This window comes from Pleurodeles waltl, chromosome 1_1, assembly GCF_031143425.1.
Source record: "Pleurodeles waltl isolate 20211129_DDA chromosome 1_1, aPleWal1.hap1.20221129, whole genome shotgun sequence".
NCBI classification, from domain to species: Eukaryota; Metazoa; Chordata; class Amphibia; order Caudata; family Salamandridae; genus Pleurodeles; species Pleurodeles waltl.
This window is the reverse complement of record NC_090436.1, coordinates 131,944,646-131,970,461: the sequence shown is the minus strand read 5'-3', so window position 1 is coordinate 131,970,461 and position 25,816 is coordinate 131,944,646. Positions and strand designations below refer to the sequence as shown.

General features: G+C 42.8%; 1 protein-coding gene across 1 annotated transcript in view; it reads left to right on the top strand.

Annotated features, from left to right (window-relative positions):
- Nucleotides 1–25,816, top strand: part of LOXHD1 (lipoxygenase homology PLAT domains 1) — a 929,469-nt gene that overhangs the window by 567,716 nt on the left and 335,937 nt on the right. Inside the window, exons 30-31 of the mRNA XM_069218871.1 lie at nt 2,328–2,456; nt 19,381–19,545. Coding sequence (XP_069074972.1) covers nt 2,328–2,456; nt 19,381–19,545 — 294 coding nt within the window. The remainder of the gene's footprint in view (nt 1–2,327; nt 2,457–19,380; nt 19,546–25,816) is intronic.

The window sequence follows — 25,816 nt, the reverse complement described above, 5'->3', positions numbered from 1 at the left end:
CTGACTTGCGCCGGCCAAACTGCAGCTTAGCCTGATTCTTGTCTGCCTTGGCCATTGTGCACACTCTGGGGGACATGCAGTTTGCTCTGATTTTGGGGCATTCAGCTGCGAGGCACCGCCACAGCAGACACTCCTGACAGAGTCCACGAGCTGTAACCAGCACTGCCTTCAGTGGGCAATCTCACCGCTCTCACAGGTCGCCCCACCTTCCGGCTGTACCGCCCCGGGTCAGCCAGGTCACCCAGCTCAGTGCCGCCGCCCGACATTTCACCATCTGCCCAGGGGGTGTAATAAATGCCCACGCACCTTGGTCTGGTAGGCAGTTATTGTTCTGTTCCAGACTTGTCCATCTTGGTGAGCCAGATCACAGGGGGCCAGGGACTGGTCCCGCCCACTAGGCAACCCAGCCGCTGCCCTCTGGGGCTCCCGGCCCACTTCTTGCCACGTGGCTCCCGGCCCAGTCCGGTCAGGCCTCTCCCTAACGGGCATCCCTAGCACAGGCATTGTTGCCCCAGCGCTGCGTCTCCTCAGTGTGCCCTGTTCAGGGGCCCCCGGCGCGCGCACTCCTCACTGCCGCCAGCCCAAGTCCGCCTTGGGCACCGGTCTCATTTCGCAGGCAACTCCGGGGCCACCACCGCCTCCACGCACCCCCGCGGGCCCAGCGCGCCGCAGTCGAACACCACGGATCCACCAGGGCTGCCTGGTGGAAGGGCCGCCCATCCAGGCCTCGCCCCCCGGCACTCCTACTTTACAGCCCCCGAGGATGCGGCCCATCTTGCTCCGATCCGAGAGCTCCGACGCGACCGACGTCACGAACCACACCTCCGGAGCACTATCACCAGTAGCAGCAGTGTCGTTTAGGGTTCTTTAGCTTGTTTGCTGTCCAGGATTTTGACCTGATTGCAAGGTGGCCGACAGAACTCCTTTACAGCACAGCCATCTTGCGGCTGGGCAGGCTCCGCCCCTTGTGTTTTTGCAATTATTCTGCTCTGCCAACCTTTATGTGTACTTGTTTATTATTATCTTTCTAGATTAATGCCATTAAGTGACTTGTGTATGCGAAAACTATTGTATTTTTCACCTTTAAGAAACCAAGGGGGTCATTCTGACCATGGCGGTAATTACCGCCATGGCGGAGGTCGGCGGTAGCACCGCCAACAGGCTGGCGGTGCACCGCTGGGCATTCTGACCGCGGCGGTTCAGCCGCGGCCAGAAACGGAAAGTCGGCGGTGTACCGCCGACTTTCCGCTGCCCGTCTGAATCCTCCATGGCGGCGGAGCGCGCTCCGCCGCCATGGGGATTCTGACACCCCCTACCGCCATCCTGTTCATGGCGGCTCTCCCGCCATGAACAGGATGGCGGTAGGGGGTGCCGCGGGGCCCCTGGGGGCCCCTGCCGTGCCCATGCCAATGGCATGGGCACGGCAGGGGCCCCCGTAAGAGGGCCCCAAAAAGTATTTCAGTGTCTGCCCAGCAGACACTGAAATACGCGACGGGTGCAACTGCACCCGTCGCACCTTCCCACTCCGCCGGCTCAATTCTGAGCCGGCATCCTAGTGGGAAGGTTGATTTGCCCTGGGCTGGCGGGTGGTCTTTTGGCGGCCGCCCGCCAGCCCAGGGCAAATGTCAGAATCACCGCCGCGGTCTTTCGACCGCGGTGCGGTGTTCTGACGGCGGTACCTTGGCGGATTCAGAATGACCCCCCAAGTCCTTTATACCCATACCAATCTCGGGGGTGTTTCACACTTTCTTGCTTTCCATGCATACACATTTACTCTTGCCCTTGACTGATCTAAATGTGGAATGTATTTGGGGTGAGAGACTGCCTGCAAAAGTTTATCAATTTGTGGCTCTTCATCTACTTTTGCAAGTGTTCCCTCCTAATAACGGTTATGTCACCCAGTGGGGTGTAGATTTTTAATTAGTACCTCCAGTGGGGAGATAATTTAGTTGACGATATGTAGGACACAGCATCAGACAATATTCTGACAATTATATTCTGATACCACACCGCCAGAAACACCCTCTAGTCGTCTGTGTCAGTAGATGTATTCATGCTTGAAATAACATCTTACTGCCATAGGATTTATTGCGATTAAGTTAATTTACAAATGGTACCCCACATTTTATAAATATAAGTAAAGAATTTGCACTCATAATTTTCCTATGTGCACACCTAATTAAACACAGATGTTAACTTTTCTTTGTCAGTCTTGCTTACTGACTCTAATCTAGTACTATACTCTGATACTGTGAATTGTTTTTGATGCAACAAAGTCTTCAATTTATATTTTACTTCCTGCTCACATTCTTTTCTGAATAAAATAGGATTCATGAATCTGAAAGCATCCAAAACAAACAAAAACAAATTTGAGCGTGGAAAAATAGATGTCTTCACCGTGGAAGCTGTTGATATTGGGCATCTGAAGAAAATAAAAATAGGACATGATAACAAAGGTAAGAAAGATTGCTAGATTTGTGTTTTTACAGCAACACATGAGTGCACAGAAAGGTTTTAATAAAGTTGTAGAACATGCAATGTGCTTGTTCGTACAAATCTGAGATGTTAATTTCCAACTTTTTTAGTATTATCCTAATATATTTTTATATTTAGATCCATTTGAGTGCTTACATTTAAGTTGTCACGATGACTGGTGTTTTTGGTAACTCTAAGTGCTGTATATCTTCTACCTGTCATCACTAGGGGTGAACTAAGGTTGATAGATTTTCTGAATTGCAGGGTCCTAGATATTGATGTAGTGTGGCACTTACAACAAACTCGAGTAAAAACTGAACATATGTTATTACATGATTGAATGGTGTTTGCCCCAACAGTTTTGTTTAATTCTGCACTTGCACCATCAGGCAAAATTGCCTTCCGAACAAAGCATCCTTAGGCCCTCCAGCCTTTACCAATGCATCTTAGCTAATTGTTTTATGTCTTGCGAGGAATCATCAAACGGGAAAAAGTTCCAAGAACATTTGATGAAAACCAAGGTCACTGATTGAGGAAAAATAATGTTAGTATGAGTGCACCTGGGAATGAGATTGACTTTATCCAATCTGCATATTTTAGATCAGGGGTATACAGCTTTTTCCATAACAAGAACCACTTATGTTCTATGAAAGTCATCCAGAGCACTAACCTAATTAGTGTTGTAATAGCGGCCACACTAGACTATTTTAGAGTTGGCCATATGCAAGATTACCAGTAGTAAGGACCTCAGTAAATCAGGCAGGATTACCAGTAGTAATGCAGAAAGGCTTTATCAATTTCAAATGTCTCAGCAGGGACAATAGCAGGTTATGATACTAAAAATAAGTTTGCCCGACGGCACTTGATTAATCGCTCAAATATAAGTTATAAAAATGTTTTCAATATTTAATTTTCTCAAAACATCATTTAAATTCTGAAAATACACACATTTTTCATCTAAAAAATACACTCTCAATTTTGGTATGCATATAATAATTCAATCAACTAAAAGATTCTAATATAGTAGGCTGGGCTGCACCCAGGAAAGCTACTCACATGGTGGTGGAGAACTACCAGTAGCCTCCAAGCTACTCGGAGAAGCCAGTTTTAGATATTGTGCCTACTAATGAAATCTTTGTGTCACATGAAAGCTAACTCCACCTTCAATCCATAATTGTTTAATCGGCTATTGGAGGTGTTTAACGTGTTTCATAATTTTTACAGGCTAGTTGGGCTTCCGAGTTTATTCCACCAATATAGGTTATATTTATGGACCTATAACTTGTGAGGCAAAGACCGATGTCTTCCCGGTAAAATGTAATTCCCAATTTGATACTTTAAAGAGAATCAGCGGATATAACTGAATGAAAGGGCACCTGCAATTAAAACAGCATATGAAATACAATGGGGATAAAATGAGAATGTATAGTTGGAATTTCATTAATAAAAATATTTCTAAATAAAAATATATGTCCCTTAAGCCGGACTACAAGCTAGATATTCTATACCATGGGGATCTAAGTACTGTCAGGGCTGAAGTAAAGGTAAGATCATTTATCATCCAAAATCCCTGGCTCGGATGCAGCTCACACTGCCATCTTTAATCCTTCCTCTGCAGTTATGGAAACTTCTCTTTTTGTGCTATGTTTGTTGTTGTATTGATGAATTGGTTTCTCAAGGATACTTCTACTTGATTTCTAATAGGATTTGAGTAACAGTACGAAGGCTACCTTCTTCACGGTTTTGTAAATTCCCATTGCACACAAGCAAATCTACAAAACACCTTAAGCACTTTTTGTTATTTTCTTGTCGCAATCCACACTCAGGGTATTCCACACACAATGCAACAAAGCTGTATCACTTAAAGGAGGCATGGAAGTTCGTGAATGCACTTCAGATTTAGTTTTTAGTGGTTTATTGGTAGCATCCTTGGTGTGGTTCCCCTAACTTTTTGCCTACAGACTTCTTGTTTTTGCTGACCTTGTTTGAGCTGCCCTTAAGACTCTGCACGCTTTACCTCTGCCAACTAGTGTTAAAGTGTTTGTGCTATCTGCTTAAAACTTGGTAACATTGGCCTATACCCAGTGGGAATATTTAATTTACTATTTACTATTTAATTATACGTCCCTAGTGAAATGCACTACATGTGCCCAGGGCCTTCACATTAAATGCAACTAAGGGGCCTACAGCACTGTTTGTGCTCCCTATTTAGGTAGCACCTTTAACCATTTCTCATGCCTGCCATTGCAGCCTGTGTATGTGTACAGTTTAACCTTCCATTTCAGCTTGGTAAAATAAACATTTGCCTGGCCCAAACATTTATTTTTAACCCCTTCGCTGCCAGGCCTTTTCCCCCTCAGGTGACAAACCTTTGTTTGGCTGTTTGGGGCAGTTCGCGCTTAGGCCCTCATAACTTTTTGTCCACATGAGCTACCCATGCCAAATTTGCGTCCTTTTTTTCCAACATCCTAGGGATCTTAGAGGTACCTAGACTTTGTGGGCTCCCCCGAAGCAGACCAAGAAATTAGCCAAAATACAGCGTAGATTTCGTTTTTTAAATGGGGCAAAAAGGGGCTGCAGAAGAAGGCTTGTGGTTTTTTCCCTGAAAATGGCATCAACAAAGGGTTTGCAGTGCTAAAATCACCATCTTCCCAGCTTTCAGGAACAGGCATACTTAAATCAGAAAACCCCAATTTCAGCACAATTTTGGCATTTTACTGGGACATACCCCATTTTAAATATTTTGTGTGCTTTCAGCCTCCTTCCAGTTAGTGACAGAAATGGGTGTGAAACCTGTAATGGATCCCAGAAAGCTAAACATTTCTGAGAAGTAGACAAACTTCTAAATTCAGCAAGGGGTAATTTGTGTAGATCCTACAAGGGTTTCCTACAGAAAATAACAGCTGAAATAAAAACATATTGAAATTGAGGTGAAAAAAACAGCAATTATTCTCCATGTTTTACTCTGTAACTTTTTCCTGCCATTTCAGATTTTTGAAAGCAATATACCGTTATGTCTGCTAGACTCTTCTGGTTGCCTTGATATATAGGGCTTGTAGGTTCATCAAGAACCCTAGGAACCCAGAGCCAATAAATGAGCTGCACCTTGTAATGGGTTTTCATTCTATACCGGGTATACAGCAATTCATTTGCTGAAATATAAAGATGGAAAATTAGGTATCAAGAAAACATTTGTATTTCCAAAATGGTCACAAGATAAGGTGTTGGGAAGTAGTGGTTATTTGCACATCTCTGAATTCTGGGGTGCCCATACTAGCATGTGAATTACAGGGCATTTCTCAAATAGCCGTCTTTTTACACACTGTCTTACATTTGGAAGGAATAAATGTACAGAAACTAAAAGGGCAATAACACTTGTATTGCTATTCTGTGTTCCCCCAAGTCTACAGATAAAAATGGTACCTCACTTGTGTGGCTAGGCCTAATGCGCGCAACAGGAAATGCAACATGAACACATCACATTTTTAATTGAAATTTGCAAAGTGCCTAGCTGTGGAAATTGGTCTCTAGCTCAGCCAGCACCTAGGGAAACGTACCAAACCTGCGCATTTTTGAAAACTAGACACCTAGAGGAATCCAAGATGGGGTGACTTGTGGGGCTCCCACCAGGTTCTGTTACCCAGAATCCTTTGCAAACCTCCAAATTTGGCCCAAAAAATACTTTTCCCTCTCATTTCGATGACAGAAAGTTCTGGAATCTGAGAGGAGCCACAAATTTCCTTCCACCCAGCGTTCCCTCAAGTCTCCCGATACAAATGGTACCTCACATGTGTAGATAGGCTTAGCGCTTGCGACAGGAAATGCCCCAAAACACTATCTGGACACATCCAAATTATCAAAGGGGCTGGGGGCACCTCCATTTTTGGTCCTGGGCCCAGCAGCCATCTAGAGAAACCTACCAAACCCAGACATTTCTGAAAACTAGGTCTTGTGGATTTTTCTACATGGCAGTGTCCCAAAGTCCTACAAGTGCAGCCCTCACCATTTCAAGTAGGACGATTTTGAGAGTTAGCCAAGCTGTCATGGCCCAAATGTAAAACCAAAACCCCAAATAATCAAATGTCTTCTTGCTTGCTGTGGGATAAGATGTTTTAGTGCACGGGGGAGAGCTGAAAGACTGTTACCCCTGTGGGTGGGGGCATAGCCAGGCCCATACTGGTTGGTAGCCACCACCACACTATTTTTTTACATTTTTTATTCCCTGGCATCTAGTAGACTTTCTGACCGCCTGGGGTGTGGATCTGGGGTAATTGCCCCATCTGCCCCCTGTGGGCAGAACAACTTTGGCACCATTTATTTGGGGTGGTGGTATGGCCATACCCCCACTCTCTTATTTTGGAAAAAAATCTTCCCTGGTCTCTGGTGGGCTTTCTGCCCCCCTTGGGGCAGATGGGCCTTCCAAAATTGGCCGATCTGCCCCCCAGGGGGGCAGACATGTCCAACAGTAATGGGCCCCCATGGGGAGCGACCCTTGCCAAAGGGGCTGCCCCCCCAAACAAAACACACACATACACACACACCAATCCCTGGTGCCTAAGTGGTTTCTGCCCCCAAGGGGAGCAGAAATGCCTTAAAATAAATTTGCACCCCAGGGGTCCGACCCTTGCCTAAGGGGTCGCTCCCCTTGCGTGAAATTGACGGCAAAAAATAAAAATCCATGGTGTCTAGTGCTTTCTGCCCCACTTGGGGGCAGATCGGCCTAATAAAAATAGGCCGATCTACCCCCAAACGGGAGCGGAAATGGCCTAAAAGTAATTTTGCCCCACCCGGGGAGCGACCCTTGCCTAAGGGGTCGCTCCACACATATAAAAACATAGATAAACAAAAACAAAATTATCCCTCGTGTCTAGGAGGTTTCTGTCCCCCCTGGGGGATCTCATCCGTGCTGGAAGCTGCTTCCAGCGTGGAGGGGCAGGCCTCTGATGAGGTCAGTACGCAGTCGCGTGCTGATGTCATCAGATGCCACGGGGGCAGGAGTGGAAGGGGAAGCGATTCCCCTTCCATCCCTGCAGTGGGGGCGCTGAGGCGAGGCTCATGGGGGGAGCACTAGTGCTCCCCCCATGAGCTGGTACCAGGACGTAACCGTTACATCCTGGGCTGTCAAGGGGTTAATACGTGAAAGTCACCCATAAGGTAGGCCATGGGCAGCCCCCAAGGTAGGGTCCTGAGTATTTAAAAAGTTGGTCATGTACTTTCAAGTTTTACATGTACTGTGATAAAAAAAAACTCTTACATTCATTTTTTGTAACTACTGCAAGGCCTACCTTTCCCATAGGATAACATTGGAATTACCTTATTACATTTTATAAGTGTCATTTCTAAATGGGAACAGGTAACCCCTTCATGTTTAGTTTCCTGGAATCACAATTACAAATCCTAACTTATGGTGGAATTAGATTTTAAATTACAGCTCTGAAAATTACCCTTTTTGAAAGTTGGCATTTTCTTGCCTTAGCCATTTTGTGCATGAAGCCTGTCTCTGATCACATGACTGGGTATAGTTAGGCTTTGGGTATTCCTCCTAGACAGCCACACACAATGGGAGATTAGGTGTGACTAGATGGGCCATCATTGGCAGGATGGAAGGGAGGAGTTAGGCACAGCTCCACTTACACTGGAATAGGCTTTGTCCTGCCTCCATACAAAGGGCTGCATACTCCCTGTAGTTAGTCTAGAGCCAGAAAGGCAGGGCATCTGTGCACTTCAAATGCATTCCATTAGAAGCTTCTCTCCACTTCAAAGGAACAAATGGACCTCAGACACCATCACTTCAGTAAACTTCTGGACCTGTGGATACTCTGCCAGGAAGAAGGACTGCTGTGCTGCTACAAGGACTGCCACGCTGCTACAAGGACTGATCCTCTGCTGGAGTGGTGCTCTAAAGGAACTGCTGCCTTGGTGTGCTGAGATGCTGCCTGTTGCCCTCTTTCCTGGGAAAGAAGAACTGGGCCTGCAATTTCATCTTGAACCTAGGACCCCAGAGTAACTCCAAAGTCTAGTCTGCTGGCCTCCTAATCTGAGCCTCAGGGACATTAAAGGCTCCCCAAGCAGCTCTTGGAGCCAGCTGCAGTGAGTTCTTGATCCCCCCCCCCAAGTGGTGCGCCGCAGGTTCTGGACCCTTGGTATGGCTCAGCACTCTTAAATCACGCTTTTGGGGTCTTTACAACCATGAACGGGCCCGTTCGCACTGAGTCCGCGCCACTGGCACCAAAAATCAGTGCAAGCTGCCAGCCCATCTCTTCACACTGCAGCGTCGACCACTCACAGGGGACTGCCAATGCGAAGCACCAGCCCACCCGTCTGCGGCGCCCAGCTTGCACTTTGGGGCCATGCTGACAACCGCCTGCGACGTTCTCCTTGCGCCCCACTCCAACGCCAATGGGACTCTTGGCACAAAACCTGAGAAGGTAAAACTTCAGCAGGACTATTCTAGGTCTGTTTTTCTAACCTAGTGTGGGATCGTTTGTGTGTTATTTTCACAAAATACTTTATATATTGTCTCTATATTAAGCCTGTCTGTGCTGTGCCAAGCTACCAGAGGGATTAGCACAGGTTAATTTGTGCCTTATCCTGACAAGAATTGTGGTTGCTGCTTGAATAGGGCTCACACCCCAGTAAACCACTGACCTAATTTCTCACATGTATCTACTAATATTCAGTTAATTAAATATTCTGTAAGGCTTTTCTGCTTATTATTTCAATAAGAGATGATCCTAAATGGCTAATACGCTCTAAACATGTTGGGGAAGTATCCCTTCATCAGGAGTCTACTGCTATTTTGCATCAAATTCATTCCTTAAGGACTGAACACACTTGTGAGACTCTTTTGGTGCAAAATACAAGTTGGCACTTAATGAAGGGATTATTACTTACCCAAAACGCGTAGCACTTATTACCCATTTGGACCCACTTTTGTAGAATAATAAATAGAAAAGCTATAAGGAACTGAAGAAGAGTGTTTAAACAATTAACACTCATCTGAATTCAAGTGATCTCTAGTACTATTTAAAGCGTTGAAGAGCTATTATTGTTTATCTAGTAATAAATAAGCCACTGTCAAGCAATCATAATATTGGCTATAAACACATTTAGAAATAATGTAGACAGGGCCAGGCATTAGTGTTTAAAAAATAAGAAACTGTATTTAATAAACATATAGATAAAGTATACATAATGGGTAACTGTGTGATGTGGTCTTACATAGAATGGATCCAACCTCCCATGCAGACAACACCTTTCTCAGCATGCAGTTAATAAGTTAAATCCAGTTCTCGTATCTGACATTTCATGCAGATTTGTTAAATGACATCAAAGCTTTATAACCCCCTCCTTTAACTATGTGCCTCACACTCCCTTGTTAGATCTGCAGGAAACCCGAATTCCAGCACTGGGATTACTTTGCTAACTTTCTGTTCAATTTCCTGCTATTGATTGATTATTAATTAAATGTTTTAACACCTCATACTCCAATTGATTCTCTAGCAGCTGGTTGTCATAGGTTCCATTAAGGCTAAATCAGGTAGATTTTCAAGGATTTTTTTTTAAACGCCTAGTGTGAGTTCAGCTCTTAGGTTGTGTGGGAGTTCATTCCATGCCTTGGTTCCTAAAGTTGATAACTGTAATGCAGTTATTATCACTAGAATTTCACAGAATTTAGGCAACCTAGTAGGTCTAGAAGGGGTTAGTGATTTACATAGATGCAGGGGGGCACCTTATTTGGACATTTATTGGTAAATTAGCACAGCTTCAAGAGTACATATATTAAGACTGGGAGCCAAAGGAAGGTGGCCCTTGGAGTGGTTACAAACTTCTTATAAAAACTACTTACATTGTTGCATTGTGGGTCAGCTGCTGATTGGAAATTGAATGTGCAGGCAGGCCTGTATAAAGTGCATTGCAATAGTTTACACAAAGTTTATTGCAGCACCAGGACTAAACATTTGCTTTTTGTGAATAACAAATAAAAGATTGGTCTTATCTTCTATAGTTGGAAAAAACCTTTCTCGAAAAAGACTTCAAACCACAGATTCCTTACCTCAGAATATTCCCCAGACAGCACCTGTGCGCAGCTGTAGGTGGTGCTGACAGCTACGAGCCACAGTGAGTGGGAAGACAGCTTGACCAAGCCATGGGCACATACTGCAGTTCAATGTAGTCATACTCAGCTGATCAGTGCAGTCCCAGACTGACGCGATTACTGGGGAGACAGCTAGAACAAGCCATGGTCACACACAGCAGCTCAGTGCAGTTGATCCCTGAATGCTGCAGCGAGTGGAGAGACAGACCATGGCATGGACTGATGCACCAGCTCGTGCAGCTGTTCTCCAAATGCCGCAATGTCTAAGGAAATCCTAGACAAATTCATGGTTACATATGGTAGCTCAATGCAGCCGATCCCTGAATGCTGTGAATACTGGGGAGACAACTAGGCTAAGCTATGGCCATTTGCAGCAGCTCAATGCCGTTAATCCCCGGATGCTGCTATGGGTGATGGCGCATACAGCAGCGCAGTGCAGCCGATCCCTGAATTGTGGGATGAGTGGGGAGAGAGACTATACTAAGATATGGTCGCATATGGCAGAGCATGTAGCCGATCTGAGTGCTGCAATGGTTTGGGAGACAGCTAGACGAAGCCCTGGTTGCAGCCAACAGCTCAAAGGAGCCAATCCCTGAATCCAGCAATCATGGAGGAGAGAGCAGTACAAAGCAAGACAATTCTTCACACTCTATGCCTAAATGAAGCCACCACTAGGCAAAAAAGGTGTACAAGTGTAGATGTGTGAAATGGTGTGAGATGATACTAAATGTGACAAACAACACTGAAAGCCAATACAAAAGGCAGCTGCATGAAATAATCCAACGGGGAAGAAATCTGACCCAAAGCCCCTTTTTCTTTGTATATCTATGCTATATGTATGCAGTATTGTGTCTTGTGTGTTATATGTTATGTGGGATGTGTAGCGGTGGCATGAGGTCTTAAGCTGTCTGTAGTTACACCTAAAAAGCAGCTAACTAGTATAGAACCACCAGGAAGGTCGCATGTCCTTCATCAATTCATTCCAAAATTGCATTCCCAATGGTGAGTAGGGCTGTTTTTGTGTTAGGTAGAGGTCAGAAACCAGATTCTAGAGGTAAAAGCCAGGGATGGATGTAAAAAAACACTGTAGCCGATTTACCACTATTTACCCCACAATTGTGCTTAATAGTGGAGGTCTGTTGTGGTTAGCATCATCTGAATCCAGTGAGGATTTTTTCTAATAGTGGTTTTATAAGCTCTTATTGGACAATGAAACAACAGTTCATTCTTTACAGGATGTATTCTTTATACGCTATACAGAGGGCAAAGATGTGTGCATACTGGTTCTAGGAACAGGTAGTAACAACGGGAGTTGCTTTCAAAGCAAGGAGTTCTATGGAGAATGCTGGTTTGTGTATGTTCCGGACCAGCTCACTTGACAGGGATTCTCATTTAGCATCCGTGGATAATCTTTATTCTACTAAGGTGTCTTGCTCAGTAAGATCTAATATCTCACACATTTTTAAGATATAGAAATGTCTGGCTACTCTTTCTTAGGTGGACAAGTGTCAGCTAATAATTTAAAAAGAAAGCACGTCCCTGGCAATAAGTGATAATATTTGTAAAGTCCAACTACTTTTTCTCATGTAACAGAATGGTGGTTTTGTTGCTGCTTGAGAGAAATAAAGTTTTACCTGTCCTTGTGAAGGCGATGTTTGCATCTGTTGCTTTTCTGCTTTTCGACACTTTTGCTTTGATTGTTATACCAGAGGTCTTTGGATGTTGGCATTCCGAATTTACATAAGCAGCACCAGCATCTGGCAAGCCCTGAAATACTGTTATTTATTCTTTTAAAGTTTCCTCACACTTCATTTAATTTAGATGTAAATGTACTTCATTAATCTAATGAACCAATGTTGTTTGTTTAGTATACACATTTAAGGATAAGGGTTGTTCTTTAATTTTTTAATAGCCAATTGTATCTTAAGTGTCAGAGCGAAGTTACCAAAAAAGTGACCAGATCGGATTATTGATGTAGCTTGTTTCCAGGTGATTATGTGATCGAGTACAAGGCATCGAGGGATTGGCCTTGAACATGTGTAGGGATATGAAAAAGAAATGTGAAAGAAGGGGGGAGAGCATTGTGAGCGTCATTCTTAGAGCTTTAAGTTGTTTCTTGAGATCACTTTTTAGTTGTTGATCTACCAGAGACAGATTAAAATGTTGTTGTGCCGGAAGATTGTTTTAAACGGTGTCCGTTTCTTAAGAGATGCTGGTGCGGAGTGCCATGCTTGCACCTCACCATTCTCTACTGCCTAATTTGAACATCCATCTAGCTGCCTTAAGGCCTGATTACGACCTTGGCGGATGGGATACTCCATCACAAACGTGACGGACATCCCGCCTGCCGTTTTACAAGTTCCAATGAATATAATGGAACTTGTAATATGGCGGACTGGATATCCGTCATGTTTTTGATGGAGTATCCCAGTCCGCCAAGGTCATAATCAGGTCCTAATTCTTTTCCAGGCTTCTCAGAGTAGCTCGTGAGCTAGTAGTATCTCTCCAGCTACCTGTGAGTAGCTCTCTTGTGCACAGCCCAGCCTAGTAAATTAGACGCTTTGGGTGGTTGTAATATTATATGCATATGTATGTAGGTATAGCAACATTGAGAGTGTGTAATGAAAAACAAAATATTTGTATTTTCAGAACTCATAAGCTGATCAAATCTATTTGAATTTGATATTTGTGTGACATATCATGTCTTGTTGAGGAGACATAGTACTACTACCACTACCTTGGTGCCAGGGGCGTTGCATGCTTGTTACAAATTGACCTTATAGAAGGCATTCAAAACTGACTAACCATTTTTCTGCTTTCACTGCAGGCAAACCTGTCTGATACACCGAGCTGATCACCCCTGGTAATCTTGCATGGACTGGCAACACATGTAATCTAGCCTGACATGGTCCTATTACAACACTAATAATAGTAGCACAGGATAATTTTCGTTGAACATAAGTAGCTCCTGTTGCAGAAAAGGCTGGACACCCCTGTTCTGGGACCTATGGAGGCTTCAAGAGGTCTTTAGTGACATCAATAGAGAGGCCATTAATGTTGACCAGGCTAGATAGAGCGATGCTTGTGGTCAGTGCCTTAGCAAGGGTGCCATGGGCCCCAATGCAGTAAGGAAATGCCCGTCCAGCCTTGGTTTGGTAGTAAAATTCGGATATAATTTGGGTTCAGCATGCCTCTCACAGCCCTGTGCTTTGGTGACACTGCACCTGCTGCACTAATGATAGCTACATTCCTTCTCATGTACGTGTAGCTATCTATTGATGGTTTTGGAGTGGCAATAGTGTTTTCATGCTTCTCAGTTGCAAAAAGAACCCGGAACAGCCAGTTATAAATGGTGAATGCAGTGTACACCACTCAGAGCCTTCATGCAACTACATATTTTTGGTGTTTGTGTTTCACACATAAGCTTTATTCGGCCACAGACCATCAAAGCAATACAATACAGTACAGAATAAATATAAAATTAAACATCATAATATCATATCAAGATTAAAAGAATAAGGTCCATGTTTGCCCGACTTAAAACAATTTCAATCATTGTGAATAAAAAATACGTATGCGCCATGCCGATACTAAAAACTTGCTTACTGCATAAATTGTCGCATTTGAATTATAACTTTTTAAGATCCTCAAAGCTAAAACATATTTCCTTAAGTTCAGTTCCCGGCAGATTTTGCGAATCCATTTAAACCTTGGGGTTGAGTAAGCGGGACAAAAAAACATGAAATGTTCTGCTGTTTCGGAAGAAGTGCCACATGCAGGACAAATATCGGAGCTTAACTTAGGTCCCCATCTACTCGTCAAGGCCTTCAAAGGTAATGTTCCGAATTGAAATCTGGCATACAGACTTTTACCTAGTAAATCAGGAATTATATCTAGGTATAGTTCGAATTCTGGGTACCATTTAAAATCAATAAATAAATTAGTTAAATGACCATTCGACTTTTGGGAAATGTAATTATTACGTATGTGGGACCAGTAAGCTCCTTTCAGTGCTTTTACATGGGACTTCACAAGTTGCTGAGGGTTCTCCCAAAAATTCCTCAATCCCAGCATACAAAACCAACTGGATACGTGTTTAATCCATGGGATGGACATAGAGTTAGGGCTTTTTAACAATTCTGATAGAGAAGACTTATATATGGCCAGTTCGGGGACTATCCAAAGCCTCACCCAATATAGTAGAGGCCGTAAGATAATTAGGTCAGCCATTCGTTTAAGCCCAAGTTCTAAAAATAGGGGGGTTAATGGGGTGCTAATAGGGCAAGCACATAAGGCCCGTGCAAAACTGTTCTCAATTTTGGTTATCCTACTGCTATCTGACATGCCCCAGATCTCTGCACCGTAAGCTGCAGCACCCTGTGCCCTAGCCACATAGATCTTTACTGCTGGAGACACAACTTTAGCGACCGTATTCCTGTAAAGGCGCAATATGGATGCTGCCCGATGTTGCAAAAGCCCAGCACTCTTGCCAACTTGTTCCTCCCAGAGGAGTGAATCTGTAAGTCTCACACCCAAGTAGTCAATGGAGCTAACCTGGTCCAAAATAGCTCCATCTAACCTAATAGTACATTTCTTGCGAGTGCCAGAGCGAAGCACCATCAGTTTCGTTTTCTTCGAGTTGAGCTCTAGACCAAAATTCCAGCAGAATGAATTAAATCTATCCACGAGAATTTGCAAACCCATTGGGGTTTTTGAAATCGATAGAGAGTCATCCGTAAAAAGGAGAATAGGGATTTTCTGGTTGACTAGGGTGGGAGCATCATTCTGGCATGTCATTAGTTCTTGGACCACCTCGTTGATGAATAAGGAAAACAGAAGTGGTGCAAGCACACATCCCTGACGAACACCTCTTTTAATGGGGAATTTGTTTGTCAATTCACCTTGATTGCCCCATCTTACTTGCGCATATGTGCCTTCATGCATGCGTATCAATAGATGGATAATATCGGATGGGGCCCCTATTTTGTGTAACACTCCCCAAAGCTTATCTCTTGGGACCAAATCAAAAGCAGAACGCAGATCAACGAAAGCGACATATAAAGATTGCTTTGCCAAGACTACGTATTTCCAGTGTAGCACGGACAACCTAAAAGCCTGGTCAACCGTGCTAACTCTGGAGCGGAAGCCTGCCTGAAGCGGTGAAAGGATCTGCTGCTCCGTCACCCAGTTCGATAGTCTAGCTAGCAACTGTTTAGCAAAAAAATGTTGTAAGTTGTCGATTAAACTAACCGGTCTGTAATTGATTGGAAGATTTGCATTACCCTTTTTGGAAATTGGGATAATTTCTGCGCCCTTCCATGTCTCAGGGACCTGTCCTCCTTTTGTGATTTTATTAGACAGTAGGTTGATATACCAGGTCCATATAGATAGCTCTGATTTGTAAAGGTCGCCTGGAATTTTATCGGGCCCTGGGGCTTTACCTGACTTCAAAGAGTTGATAGCCTCTGCAGTTTCTTCTAAAGAAAAACAAATGTAACTCTCAGAGTTATAAGAATTCCCTTCAGGTGGAGGAGTGACAAGGTTGGCATTTGGTAAAATAAGGGGGCCTGATCCCACTTTATCACAATCAACAACCCCAGTGGAGGTAGTTCCTTCATAAAGGAGAGAAAAGTGCTCCACCCAAGATCCGGGTTGGATATGGTTCCTTAGACTAGACATACCCCCTCTCTCGTGCTTAGTCAGCAGTTCCCAGAAAAGCATGTTGTTGTTTGTTTTTGTAGCATCTAACAAATCCTGCCAAGTGACATCTTCCCAGGTTTTCTTTGATTGTAAGATTGTCTTTTTATACGTACATCTTGCTTGTTTGATCACCCCCATAGACCCGGCCTTTATGGCTTTTCTTAGCTCGGTCTTAGCCCTCATACATGCATCATTAAACCATCTACTGTTAGATGCACCCCCGTGTTGTCGGCTTACCAAGGCTGTCTTTTTATAAAAAACACTTTGCAGTTTAACCATCATATCTTTATGAATATCAAGAAGTGGGATAGCTTCCGGCTCGAGGTCTTCGTAAGCTGACAGATTATCTAAAAACACTTGATAAATCTTACGTAGCAAATAGGGGTTTGACATGACTTTTGGCCACCTCACCTTTGTATTAGCATTATTTAAAATAGGGGGAGGGACCATAGATGGTTGCGTGTTCGAGGTTCTACCAAAGATATTCCCAGAAAGGGTAAGCAGCAGTGGGAAGTGATCACTCTCACACCTTGCATCTACCCTCATGTCTAGCAGCAGTGGCCAAAGACGCACATCCACCAAGAAATAATCAATTACACTGGCCACAGAACCTCGTAGGAATGTCGGTGCAAGGTTTAAGTCAGAAGGAGTTCGACCATTACAAGCCCTTAGTCCAAATTTTAAACATAATGTAGCGAGCTGTGCTGCGACACGAGAGCGTGGAGGATAACTATCACCATCCAATTGTGCAATCCCCCATAATTCGTCCTCTTCCACAGTTAAATCACTAAGAAATGCTGAGGGTTCAAAGGTGCAATTTACATCCCCTGCAATGATTAAATAGGAATTAGTTTGTATCGTATCTAAAAAATCAGAGAGTAAAGTTAAAATATGTGATTCTGTACCACGTGCAACAGAACGGGCATAAACATTGATAAAAGTTAGGTTAAAATTTTGATGAAAAGAAATTTGTAAACCCATCAAGTCGGGACAATCAAATTCTAAAACCTTATAGTCACATTGGAGCTTTGAATTTAACAGAATTAAAAGACCCCCTTTCGCTCGACCAGTTGCTTTCTCTGATGGTTCTGCAGGGATATTGAAAGAGAGAAACCCATCCATACTTGATTGGCCCTCGACCCAGGTTTCTTGCAAAAGACACACATCTTGTGTCTTGATGTAGGCAACCCAGTCCACATCATCCAGTTTCCTAGCAAGGCCAGCAAGATTCCAAGTCATAATGGATAACCCATTAGTACCTGTTACAGTCCCATGTTTTGAGGGTAGAGCATCCTTATGATTCGGTTCATTAACAAGGGTCTTGTCTACTTTATCTTTTGTGGGTGCCACTAAATTATCCTGATCAACGGCATCCTTGGTGGAAGACAGTCAGGCAGAATCATGATGCAAAAATACGCCTTCCTCCCATATTTTTGGTGTTCTATCAACATGCTTTATTGATCAGAGCTGATAATTATCCTTCATGTACACCTTTTTGATTGTACTCATTGATTAGCTATAGTGACCAGGCTAAGCTTTGTGGAGATCCTACATGTGGGAAGATATATTCTACTAGGTAAAATAAGGTGGTAGACATTTGAAAGTAACATATTCATTTAACTTAGAGAAAAATTACTAAGCTCCACAAGACTATCACTGCTACATAATTTCTCCATGACACACCCAAACCCATACTGTTTAGATGTAGACCTTTAAAATGCTGTCTGAGTTAACCCAGACAAAATCTTTGCCCAAGATGCACTACACTTATGCCATCTACTGTGAGGTAGGTTCTGGATCTCCGCGGAGGAGAAAGACTAAAGGAGCAGGGGGGCAATATGCTGGACTGAGGTTGCTTTTTAGCTCCAAATGACTAGCATTCATGAATGTGATGTACTGCCCGTAAGAGGTTGTATTCCAAATGGTATTTAAATCTTATGAAAAACATTCACTAGATCACTGAGTAAAAATAGTCCAAAGGGTTTACACAATTGAAGCTTCCCTGTTTTTCCCCACAGGCTGGGACTTAGATTATTATTCATCAGAGGAATCATTTTAAAAGAAGAGCTATGTATTCAGGAACATTTGAGAAATAGTCAAGATTATCAACATTCAAGAATCACATCAGAAAACAATGGTTACTGTTTCAATCTATCTTTATCCTGGTTCTAAATGTCTTAGGGAAATGGCTTGTTTGGCATAAAGAAGGAGAACATGTTTGTCACATCAATTCCATTCAGGGTAGGGACTTTGTTAAATCAAAGTTGGAGATTTAGCACAATATTGTTACAATCGTACTGCCTGGGGAGTTATTGGAATCAGATTTCTACATCTTTCATTCACGTTTATCAGAAATGTCTCCATTTAACTGTTTAAGGCAATCTCTTCCAGCTTATGATTCTCAGGTTTTGACCCAGGCAATTTTACCAAGGTATAATCACCCTAGGTGGGTATACTTCATAGTATGGGATTCTCATCAGGCATACTTTGGCGATTGGATGGTCAATGCTAGTTGTGATCCTTAAGCAGATCAAGAAAAATTATGTTTTAGTCTACTTCAGGATCATTCATAACTGGTAACAAAATCCTCTTTAGATTCCAGTTAGCATTGTCCATTTTTCAATAAAAGTGAACTGAAAGCGAGTCATCCTAAATCCGCTCTTTTTGGAATCTGAATAGACTTCTGCAGAAGGCTGATCCCAGTGTCTCATACTATCTCTCAGTTTCTCCAGCGGAAAGAAGGTGTCCAGTGGTGTGGAACACAGAAATCAGGGCAGGCTCTGGCATGGGGAGCTGTCATTGACAAGTCTGATGGGCTATCTATCTTCTGTGCAATTTTGGTTCCAAAGGACTGGTGTTAAAATATATGTTGATTGGAAGTTGGCCATTTGGGCATTTACTGTTCCAGGGGCTTGTAAATAACATTCTGTTCCTTTTGACCTGGTTGTATTTTCAGTGTATTCTCTAATGTTATGTATCAGTGCACAACAAAGCTGCAGCCTAGGCAAACCTATGCTTTCTGAAACCCGTCTAACTAAAATACTAAAAACTGATCATGTGCTCTTACATGAGAGGAAAAGCTAATGGTGTTTCATGTTTTGATGCAGGTAGCTCAGCAGGCTGGTTCCTGGATTGGGTGGAAATAGATGCTCCATCTCTTGGACAATGCATGAAATTTCCATGTGGTCGCTGGCTGGACAAGAAAGAGGATGACGGTGCCATAGAGAGGTTTCTTTTTCCTTCAGAACTTCAAAAAGAAGAATATGTTCCATGTATGTATCACTCAATTTCTTGTATTATTGTTATCTTAGTGCAAACCATACCATTAACAATAACATCAATTTCTTAAGCCATTGATGCCATATACTAAAGGTACGAAAAAAACAAATGCCTTGCTTTTTGGCTTGTACATGTCTTATTTCCTTAAATCAGTCCTGAATTATGCATAGCATTTCAGTAATATTGAGGTAGTTCCCAAGAAGGCTGAATACCCCATTGATTTACTATGAAACTCATATAACTAGTTTTTTCTGTTTCTTTCTAACATATCCTTACATGACAGCAATATTGCCTCGTAAGCCAGTATAATTCTGCTTATCCTGATGACCAACCAACATTCTAATGTTCATGTACATGTTCCTAATTTACATTTATATTGTCTCCATACCAGATCATTAGTGAAGCTCTAAAACTATTTATCCAAAATGTGTTACAATGAAATATGCAATTGAATTATGTGACAAATGGGACTTAACATCACAGGGTTGAATCACAATCTACCAGTACAGCTTCTTATCCTTCTGAAGTCTAAGGAACAAGTACTTCTGTGTTGGGATAAAGCAGCAAGTGCAGTAACAGTGCAATATAAGCACACATTATTATTTAATGATGTGTTGATTTACTTAGTTCCACTTAATAGCACTGATAAATGGATAGGCAGTTCCAACTTATCGCCAACACCTACCACATTGGCTGAAGATTCCTGTAACAAAGCTTTGGGATCTGTTGATGTAAGTTTACGTCTTAACCTCGGTGAATATCAATAACATTTTAAATCCATACAACAAGATAAGCAGGGATATCAATAGGTAGCACTTCATGGACCAATCTATATGTAGTGTTTCTTAGGCCTTTGCAGGTGCAATAGGGGGTGATGAAGGGTTTGAAGGTGTAAGATGGAAATTTTTATCAATCACACCAAGGAATTTTAGCAAATACCTATAGAGTAGGCTGGTTTGCATTTTCGTTATACATTCAAGTGCACAGTCTCATAGGAGGTTACCAAAACAGAATAGCAAATGTATTGGGAATTGTAAGGTCACTTACCAGATCACTAACACAGAACCAATGTTACCCCCATTTCCAATAAGTGGAAGTTCTGTGGCAGGGCTTATTCGTGGTCTGTGGATAGTGAATAATGATGAGAAGGGTATTTGGTTGATTTTGTTTTTTAGCATAGGATGCTATGTTAGTTGCCTTTTGGACTGCACAGGGCCCGGTAACAAGTTCTACAAAGGATTATCTTGGGAAGTCAAGGAGAAGCTCAAATGTGAATTCTTGTCAACATCAGGAGATTTTGGGGGTTATTCCAACTTTGGAGTAGGTGGTAATCCGTCCCAAATGTGACGGATTTACCACCAGCCATATTACGAGTTCCATAGGATATAATGGACTCGTAATACGGCTGGTGGTATATCCGTCACTTTACAGTCACTTTTGGGACGGATTACCACTTCCTCCAAAGTTGGAATAACCCCCTTTGTCTTTAGTCTAGAGTTAAGCTATTCAGTCTTGTTCCCCAACATAGCCTTATGAATGAGCCTCATGGGTTTGGACATCAGTCTGGGGCCCACTGAAACAATGCTCTTTGAGTGTAAGAGAGATAAATCCTGTTGTTTATCAACTCCACTTAGGCTTTAATTCTGCACCACTTAAACTAACTGTTCTTGCTTTCTAGGGGCACCAATCAACTATGCCTAGCAATAGTCCAGTTTTGAGCCAATAATGGATCTACTAATAGTGGCCATATGCTTTTTAGCCAGCAGCTTGTAATAATTAGTAGATGTCACCATAGTATTAAAATGGCTTCCTTTAGATAAAGTTGAGTTCTTACTTATCGTGGCACCTTGTAGTTAGAAAGTACTACCCTTTGAATTTATGCCCCTATGCTGAGCAGTTGTAGTTTTGTCTTGGACTGCCAAGCGGAAATAAGAGACTACCTGAAATCTGCTGTTGTGGCTTCACCTTGAAATAGTATGAGAAGTAGAGACTCCCACATAAGGGTAAATCAGGTACATGGATTTGTCACTGGGAGACATGATCTCATTCCCAGATTTTGGTAGGCTTTATTATTATGAAAGCTACAAAATCGAAATGCATTTAGAAGGCTTCACAAGACCCACTTTTTTTTACAGCTGCAGACTTTGTCATAGAAATTGGTACTGCTAGGCATGGCTTCTGTTTTCTATTTCTAGCCCTTTTTGCAGAACAGCCTTCCCACTCACAGGCATATTACCATATCTATTACAATATCTATTGTTAATTCCCTTTCACAGCTATTGTGGACAGTTTCCTTCTGGATCACATGCGCAACAACGTGAAAGAAGATATGCTCTCATCAGGTCTCTCTTCCCCTCTTAACCTCTCATGGCTTTCTTAGTGACCTGTTTTCAGTGCAGCATCCATATATTTATTGTAACCAATGTTGTATCATAATAACTAGATTCTGGAATAATTGCCATAGCTATGTTCCTTCTGGTGGACCTTGGCACCTGAGAACGCAGCATCCCTCTCCTGGAATTTGCTGAGTTCTGTGAACTTCTTGTTTATAGTATTGTGTTGGCCGGACTCCTGCCTCCCAGATCCCTGGCTGTAGAGTTGCTTACCAGTCCAGGTGCTTTCAGCATCCTGCAGTTGTCCTTGTCATTTGTCTGCTCCTTCTCTAACGCAACCCTACTCTGTTTTCTGTTTATATACTATACTATTTCGTGTGTCTTGAGCAGTCATATACCTTTACCATTGTGACTCCTTCGCAATTTCATATGCTTTCTCCTTCCTTTGCTACTCTGCGTCTTCTTTTTCACAATGCATAAGCTCTCCACTGCCAATCTCCTCTAAAGACTACTAATTTGGTTTAAGGGAATGGGGCACAAATTTGAATGTCATTGCCATAAGGTCAACAATCCTTCGGCAAATTCGAAGTCAAAAAACACTTGCATAGGTTTTATATAAACAGTGAGACCAGACAACAGTTCCAAATCTCTGGTGGAAAATCACAAGATTGCATCAAAGTTGTGCCACCAGCTACACCTGCGTACAGTGAAAATCTCTTAAATTTCTTTGAGACAAAAATTGAGAAGATACGGACTACCTTTCAAGATCCCATACACATTCCACTCTCAGCCATATTTAACTTTCCGATAATACCATTTCATCCAGTAGTCATCTACTAGAATTAATAAAATATGATCTTAGCCTCAGGGAAACAATAGTTTCCAATCTTACAGTATCCCCAAGAAGTTCAGCAAAAAGTAAATACTGCATGAACACTTTAGCTCATGCCATTACAGAATCATAGACCATTCTACCAGGCAATTATCCTTCCCTATTTAAGCATGTAAACGTTAAACTGCTTAGAAAATGGCAGGCTGTTCCCCCTAAGTCTGCCACTGTTTAGCTCATTTATAATCTCTTGTCCTATGAAGATTTTGGAAGCTGAAATTACTTCACAAATAAGGAAATTTGTGGAAAATGCAGCATCCTACACAGCCTTCAATCAGTCTTCCTACATGGAAGGGGCATGATGTCAGAGAAGACCACCTTAACTATGGAGTCCAAGGAAACACCTATAACACTGAGTCAGTGTAATGAGCCAAGTACGCCAATGGATCAAGTCAATTCTGTTTGATCAAAACCAATACATTTTAATGTGCAATGCCACTTCATCAACCAAGTTCATTCCATGTGGTTTTCCTCATAGTTCTTTCCTTATTCCACTTTTGTTTAACAATTGCATGCAATTTATAGCAGAAGGGATCTTCTAACATTAACATTGGTTCCAACATCAAATGTATAGTGATGACACTAAAATACTTTTTTGACTTAAAAAAGAATCAGGGTAAACTTCTTGAGATCTCAAACAACTCAAGGTTTATGTATACTTAATTTTGATTGACAGAACACATCGTATGACTGTACGGTTTCAAAACATAGGCTGAGATTACAGAAAATGTAACTATCTCTGGCCCACCATTCAACTGGCCAAAGGTTTTGGGAGTGATACCACCACCATCAGTACAATTTCTAAAGCAACCTGGGAATGTGGTGCGACTCTGAGCTTTCTTTCAGCCAGTAAATCAAAGCAGTGTCAAAGTGCAGTTCATGATGCTAATTAAGTTTTTCCTATACTATTCCTAATCCATAAAATAGAGTTTACAGGAATTCTAGTGCTGGCTCATCTGGACTTTTGTAATGCAGTCGACATTGGTACCCCAGAAACTATACTTGCATAAGACAATTACCCAAAATGCAAATATTGCAAATTAGCATCTTTATTTGCCTTTCCCTGCAGCTTGAAAAGATTTCTGCTACTCAGGGCACCAGCTACCTTCTCCCCAATAGAGGTGTTCCTTGCTATAGTGCCCCCCAGCTCCTCCATTATTGTCACACTGTCTGTTCACTGCTCACCTTGCTTTCATGCATAACGTAACTGTGCACTTGTTTTAATGTCACAAATGTTCCACCCATGGGACATCCTGTGGCCAGACAAATGCCGATCTTCAGTCAGTTTCATGACCAAGACAAAGCTTTACATCTATGCCTAGCTTTATTGACAAATAAAAAAATATTGCCCATCCTTAATCCATTTTCATCATCAGATAAACGTAGCACAAGTGCTGAAGGACCCCAGATCGACCATATTTCCGTGAGGCAGTAAGTGGGTACTGCATGGTGGTAACAACATGTGTTTATGAGAAAGGGTGTAGGTGGCACCCTAGTCCTCACCCATGATGCCATCCATTGACCTGCCCTGCAAGTGCAGATGAGAGTTCCAAGTCATTGAACTCAGGTTCACCTGTCCAGTTGGGTATCAAGTTTGGAAGGGAGCAGCACCAGCCCCTCCTACCTTACACACAACTTTGCCCAGCCACTCAGCATTACTAGCAGCACTGTTAGGTGCTGTGAGGGGACCATTTAAAATTTATTAGGGTGGGTGTAGTTGCATCAGTTCTGTGAACATAGAATTATTCACATTGTGTAATACCTCAAGCTCCATGTGAGTTGGAGAATAAATGCTTGTTTGTCGACGAGTGTAACTCAGTGTAAGTAACCTAATGTTGTCCCCCTCAATGAGCCATATTAAGTACATGTAGAGTTAGGAACAGTAACTCTAAGCATCTCTAATTATATTTTCTTGTTGATGTAGTCTAGCCAATATTATTGTGGATGCAATATTGTTATAGGTCCATATTGTTGACCTCAATATTGTGAGATACCATTGTTTTGTGGGTTAACATAGGTCCTGATTACATGTTTGGCGCTCCTCAGACTGCCACACTCAGGGTGGCTGTCAGATTGCCGCAGTTGTGGAGGCCTGACTGCCACATTACGAGGTTGGCGGGCAGTGGCGACGGTGGTGGAGGTTAGATTCAGCCAGGGGGTGCTGAAGTCAGTGCATCCCTGCTGATTACAACCTGGCTCTCCACCAGCCTTTTCATGGCAGTTTCATGGCTATGAAAAGGCTGGTGGAGAACAGGTGCAGGGGGACACAGGGCCCCCCTTCCCAGCACCCTCACAATGCTCATTGTCTGCTATGTAAACAATGAGCATTGTGAGGATGCTGGTTCACCCTGCGGGCATCAACATTGCTGCTGGCTCGATTGCGAGCTGGCGACTATGCTGCTGCCACATTCCCATGGGGCTCACCCTTCAGCCCAGCAGGAAAGTCTTAATGAGCCCGGCATAGAGGTAGCCAGTATGGCGGCAGCCTCCCCATCTGAAGTTCAGCAGACGGGTCATCCCAACCACTGAACTTGAAATCAGGCCCATATTGTCTCACCAATAGCCATACCTAAAGTGTGTGTGAATGTTTAAGATGAGCTGTAAGTACGCTATCGTTCATTATTAGTATTTAAAACACCCTAACACCGCCAGATTTTCTGGGTATATGGGATGACCTTTCTCTTCATAGACAAATATTTCCATGTGAACAGAAAGGGTAAAAACAAAATGAAGGTGCATTTGCATCCTACCCCTAACCAGACACCCGTGAATATTCCACAGACAGTCAGGCTATTTCACCTTCCATCTTTAGTTCCCCTCCATTTCCTTCTTTTTGTCCGGGTCCTTCTCAATAAATGATTATAAAGTCGTTCCTTAAAAAGTCGATACCCTTGAGACCATGAACTTCATTTCACCAAAATGCCAGGGATACTGGATGTGACAACACACACCTTTTGACCTCCACTCTCACTCACACACACATACTTACACATACAAACAAATTCACACTTACATACACTTTCTCTCACATAAACACACTCA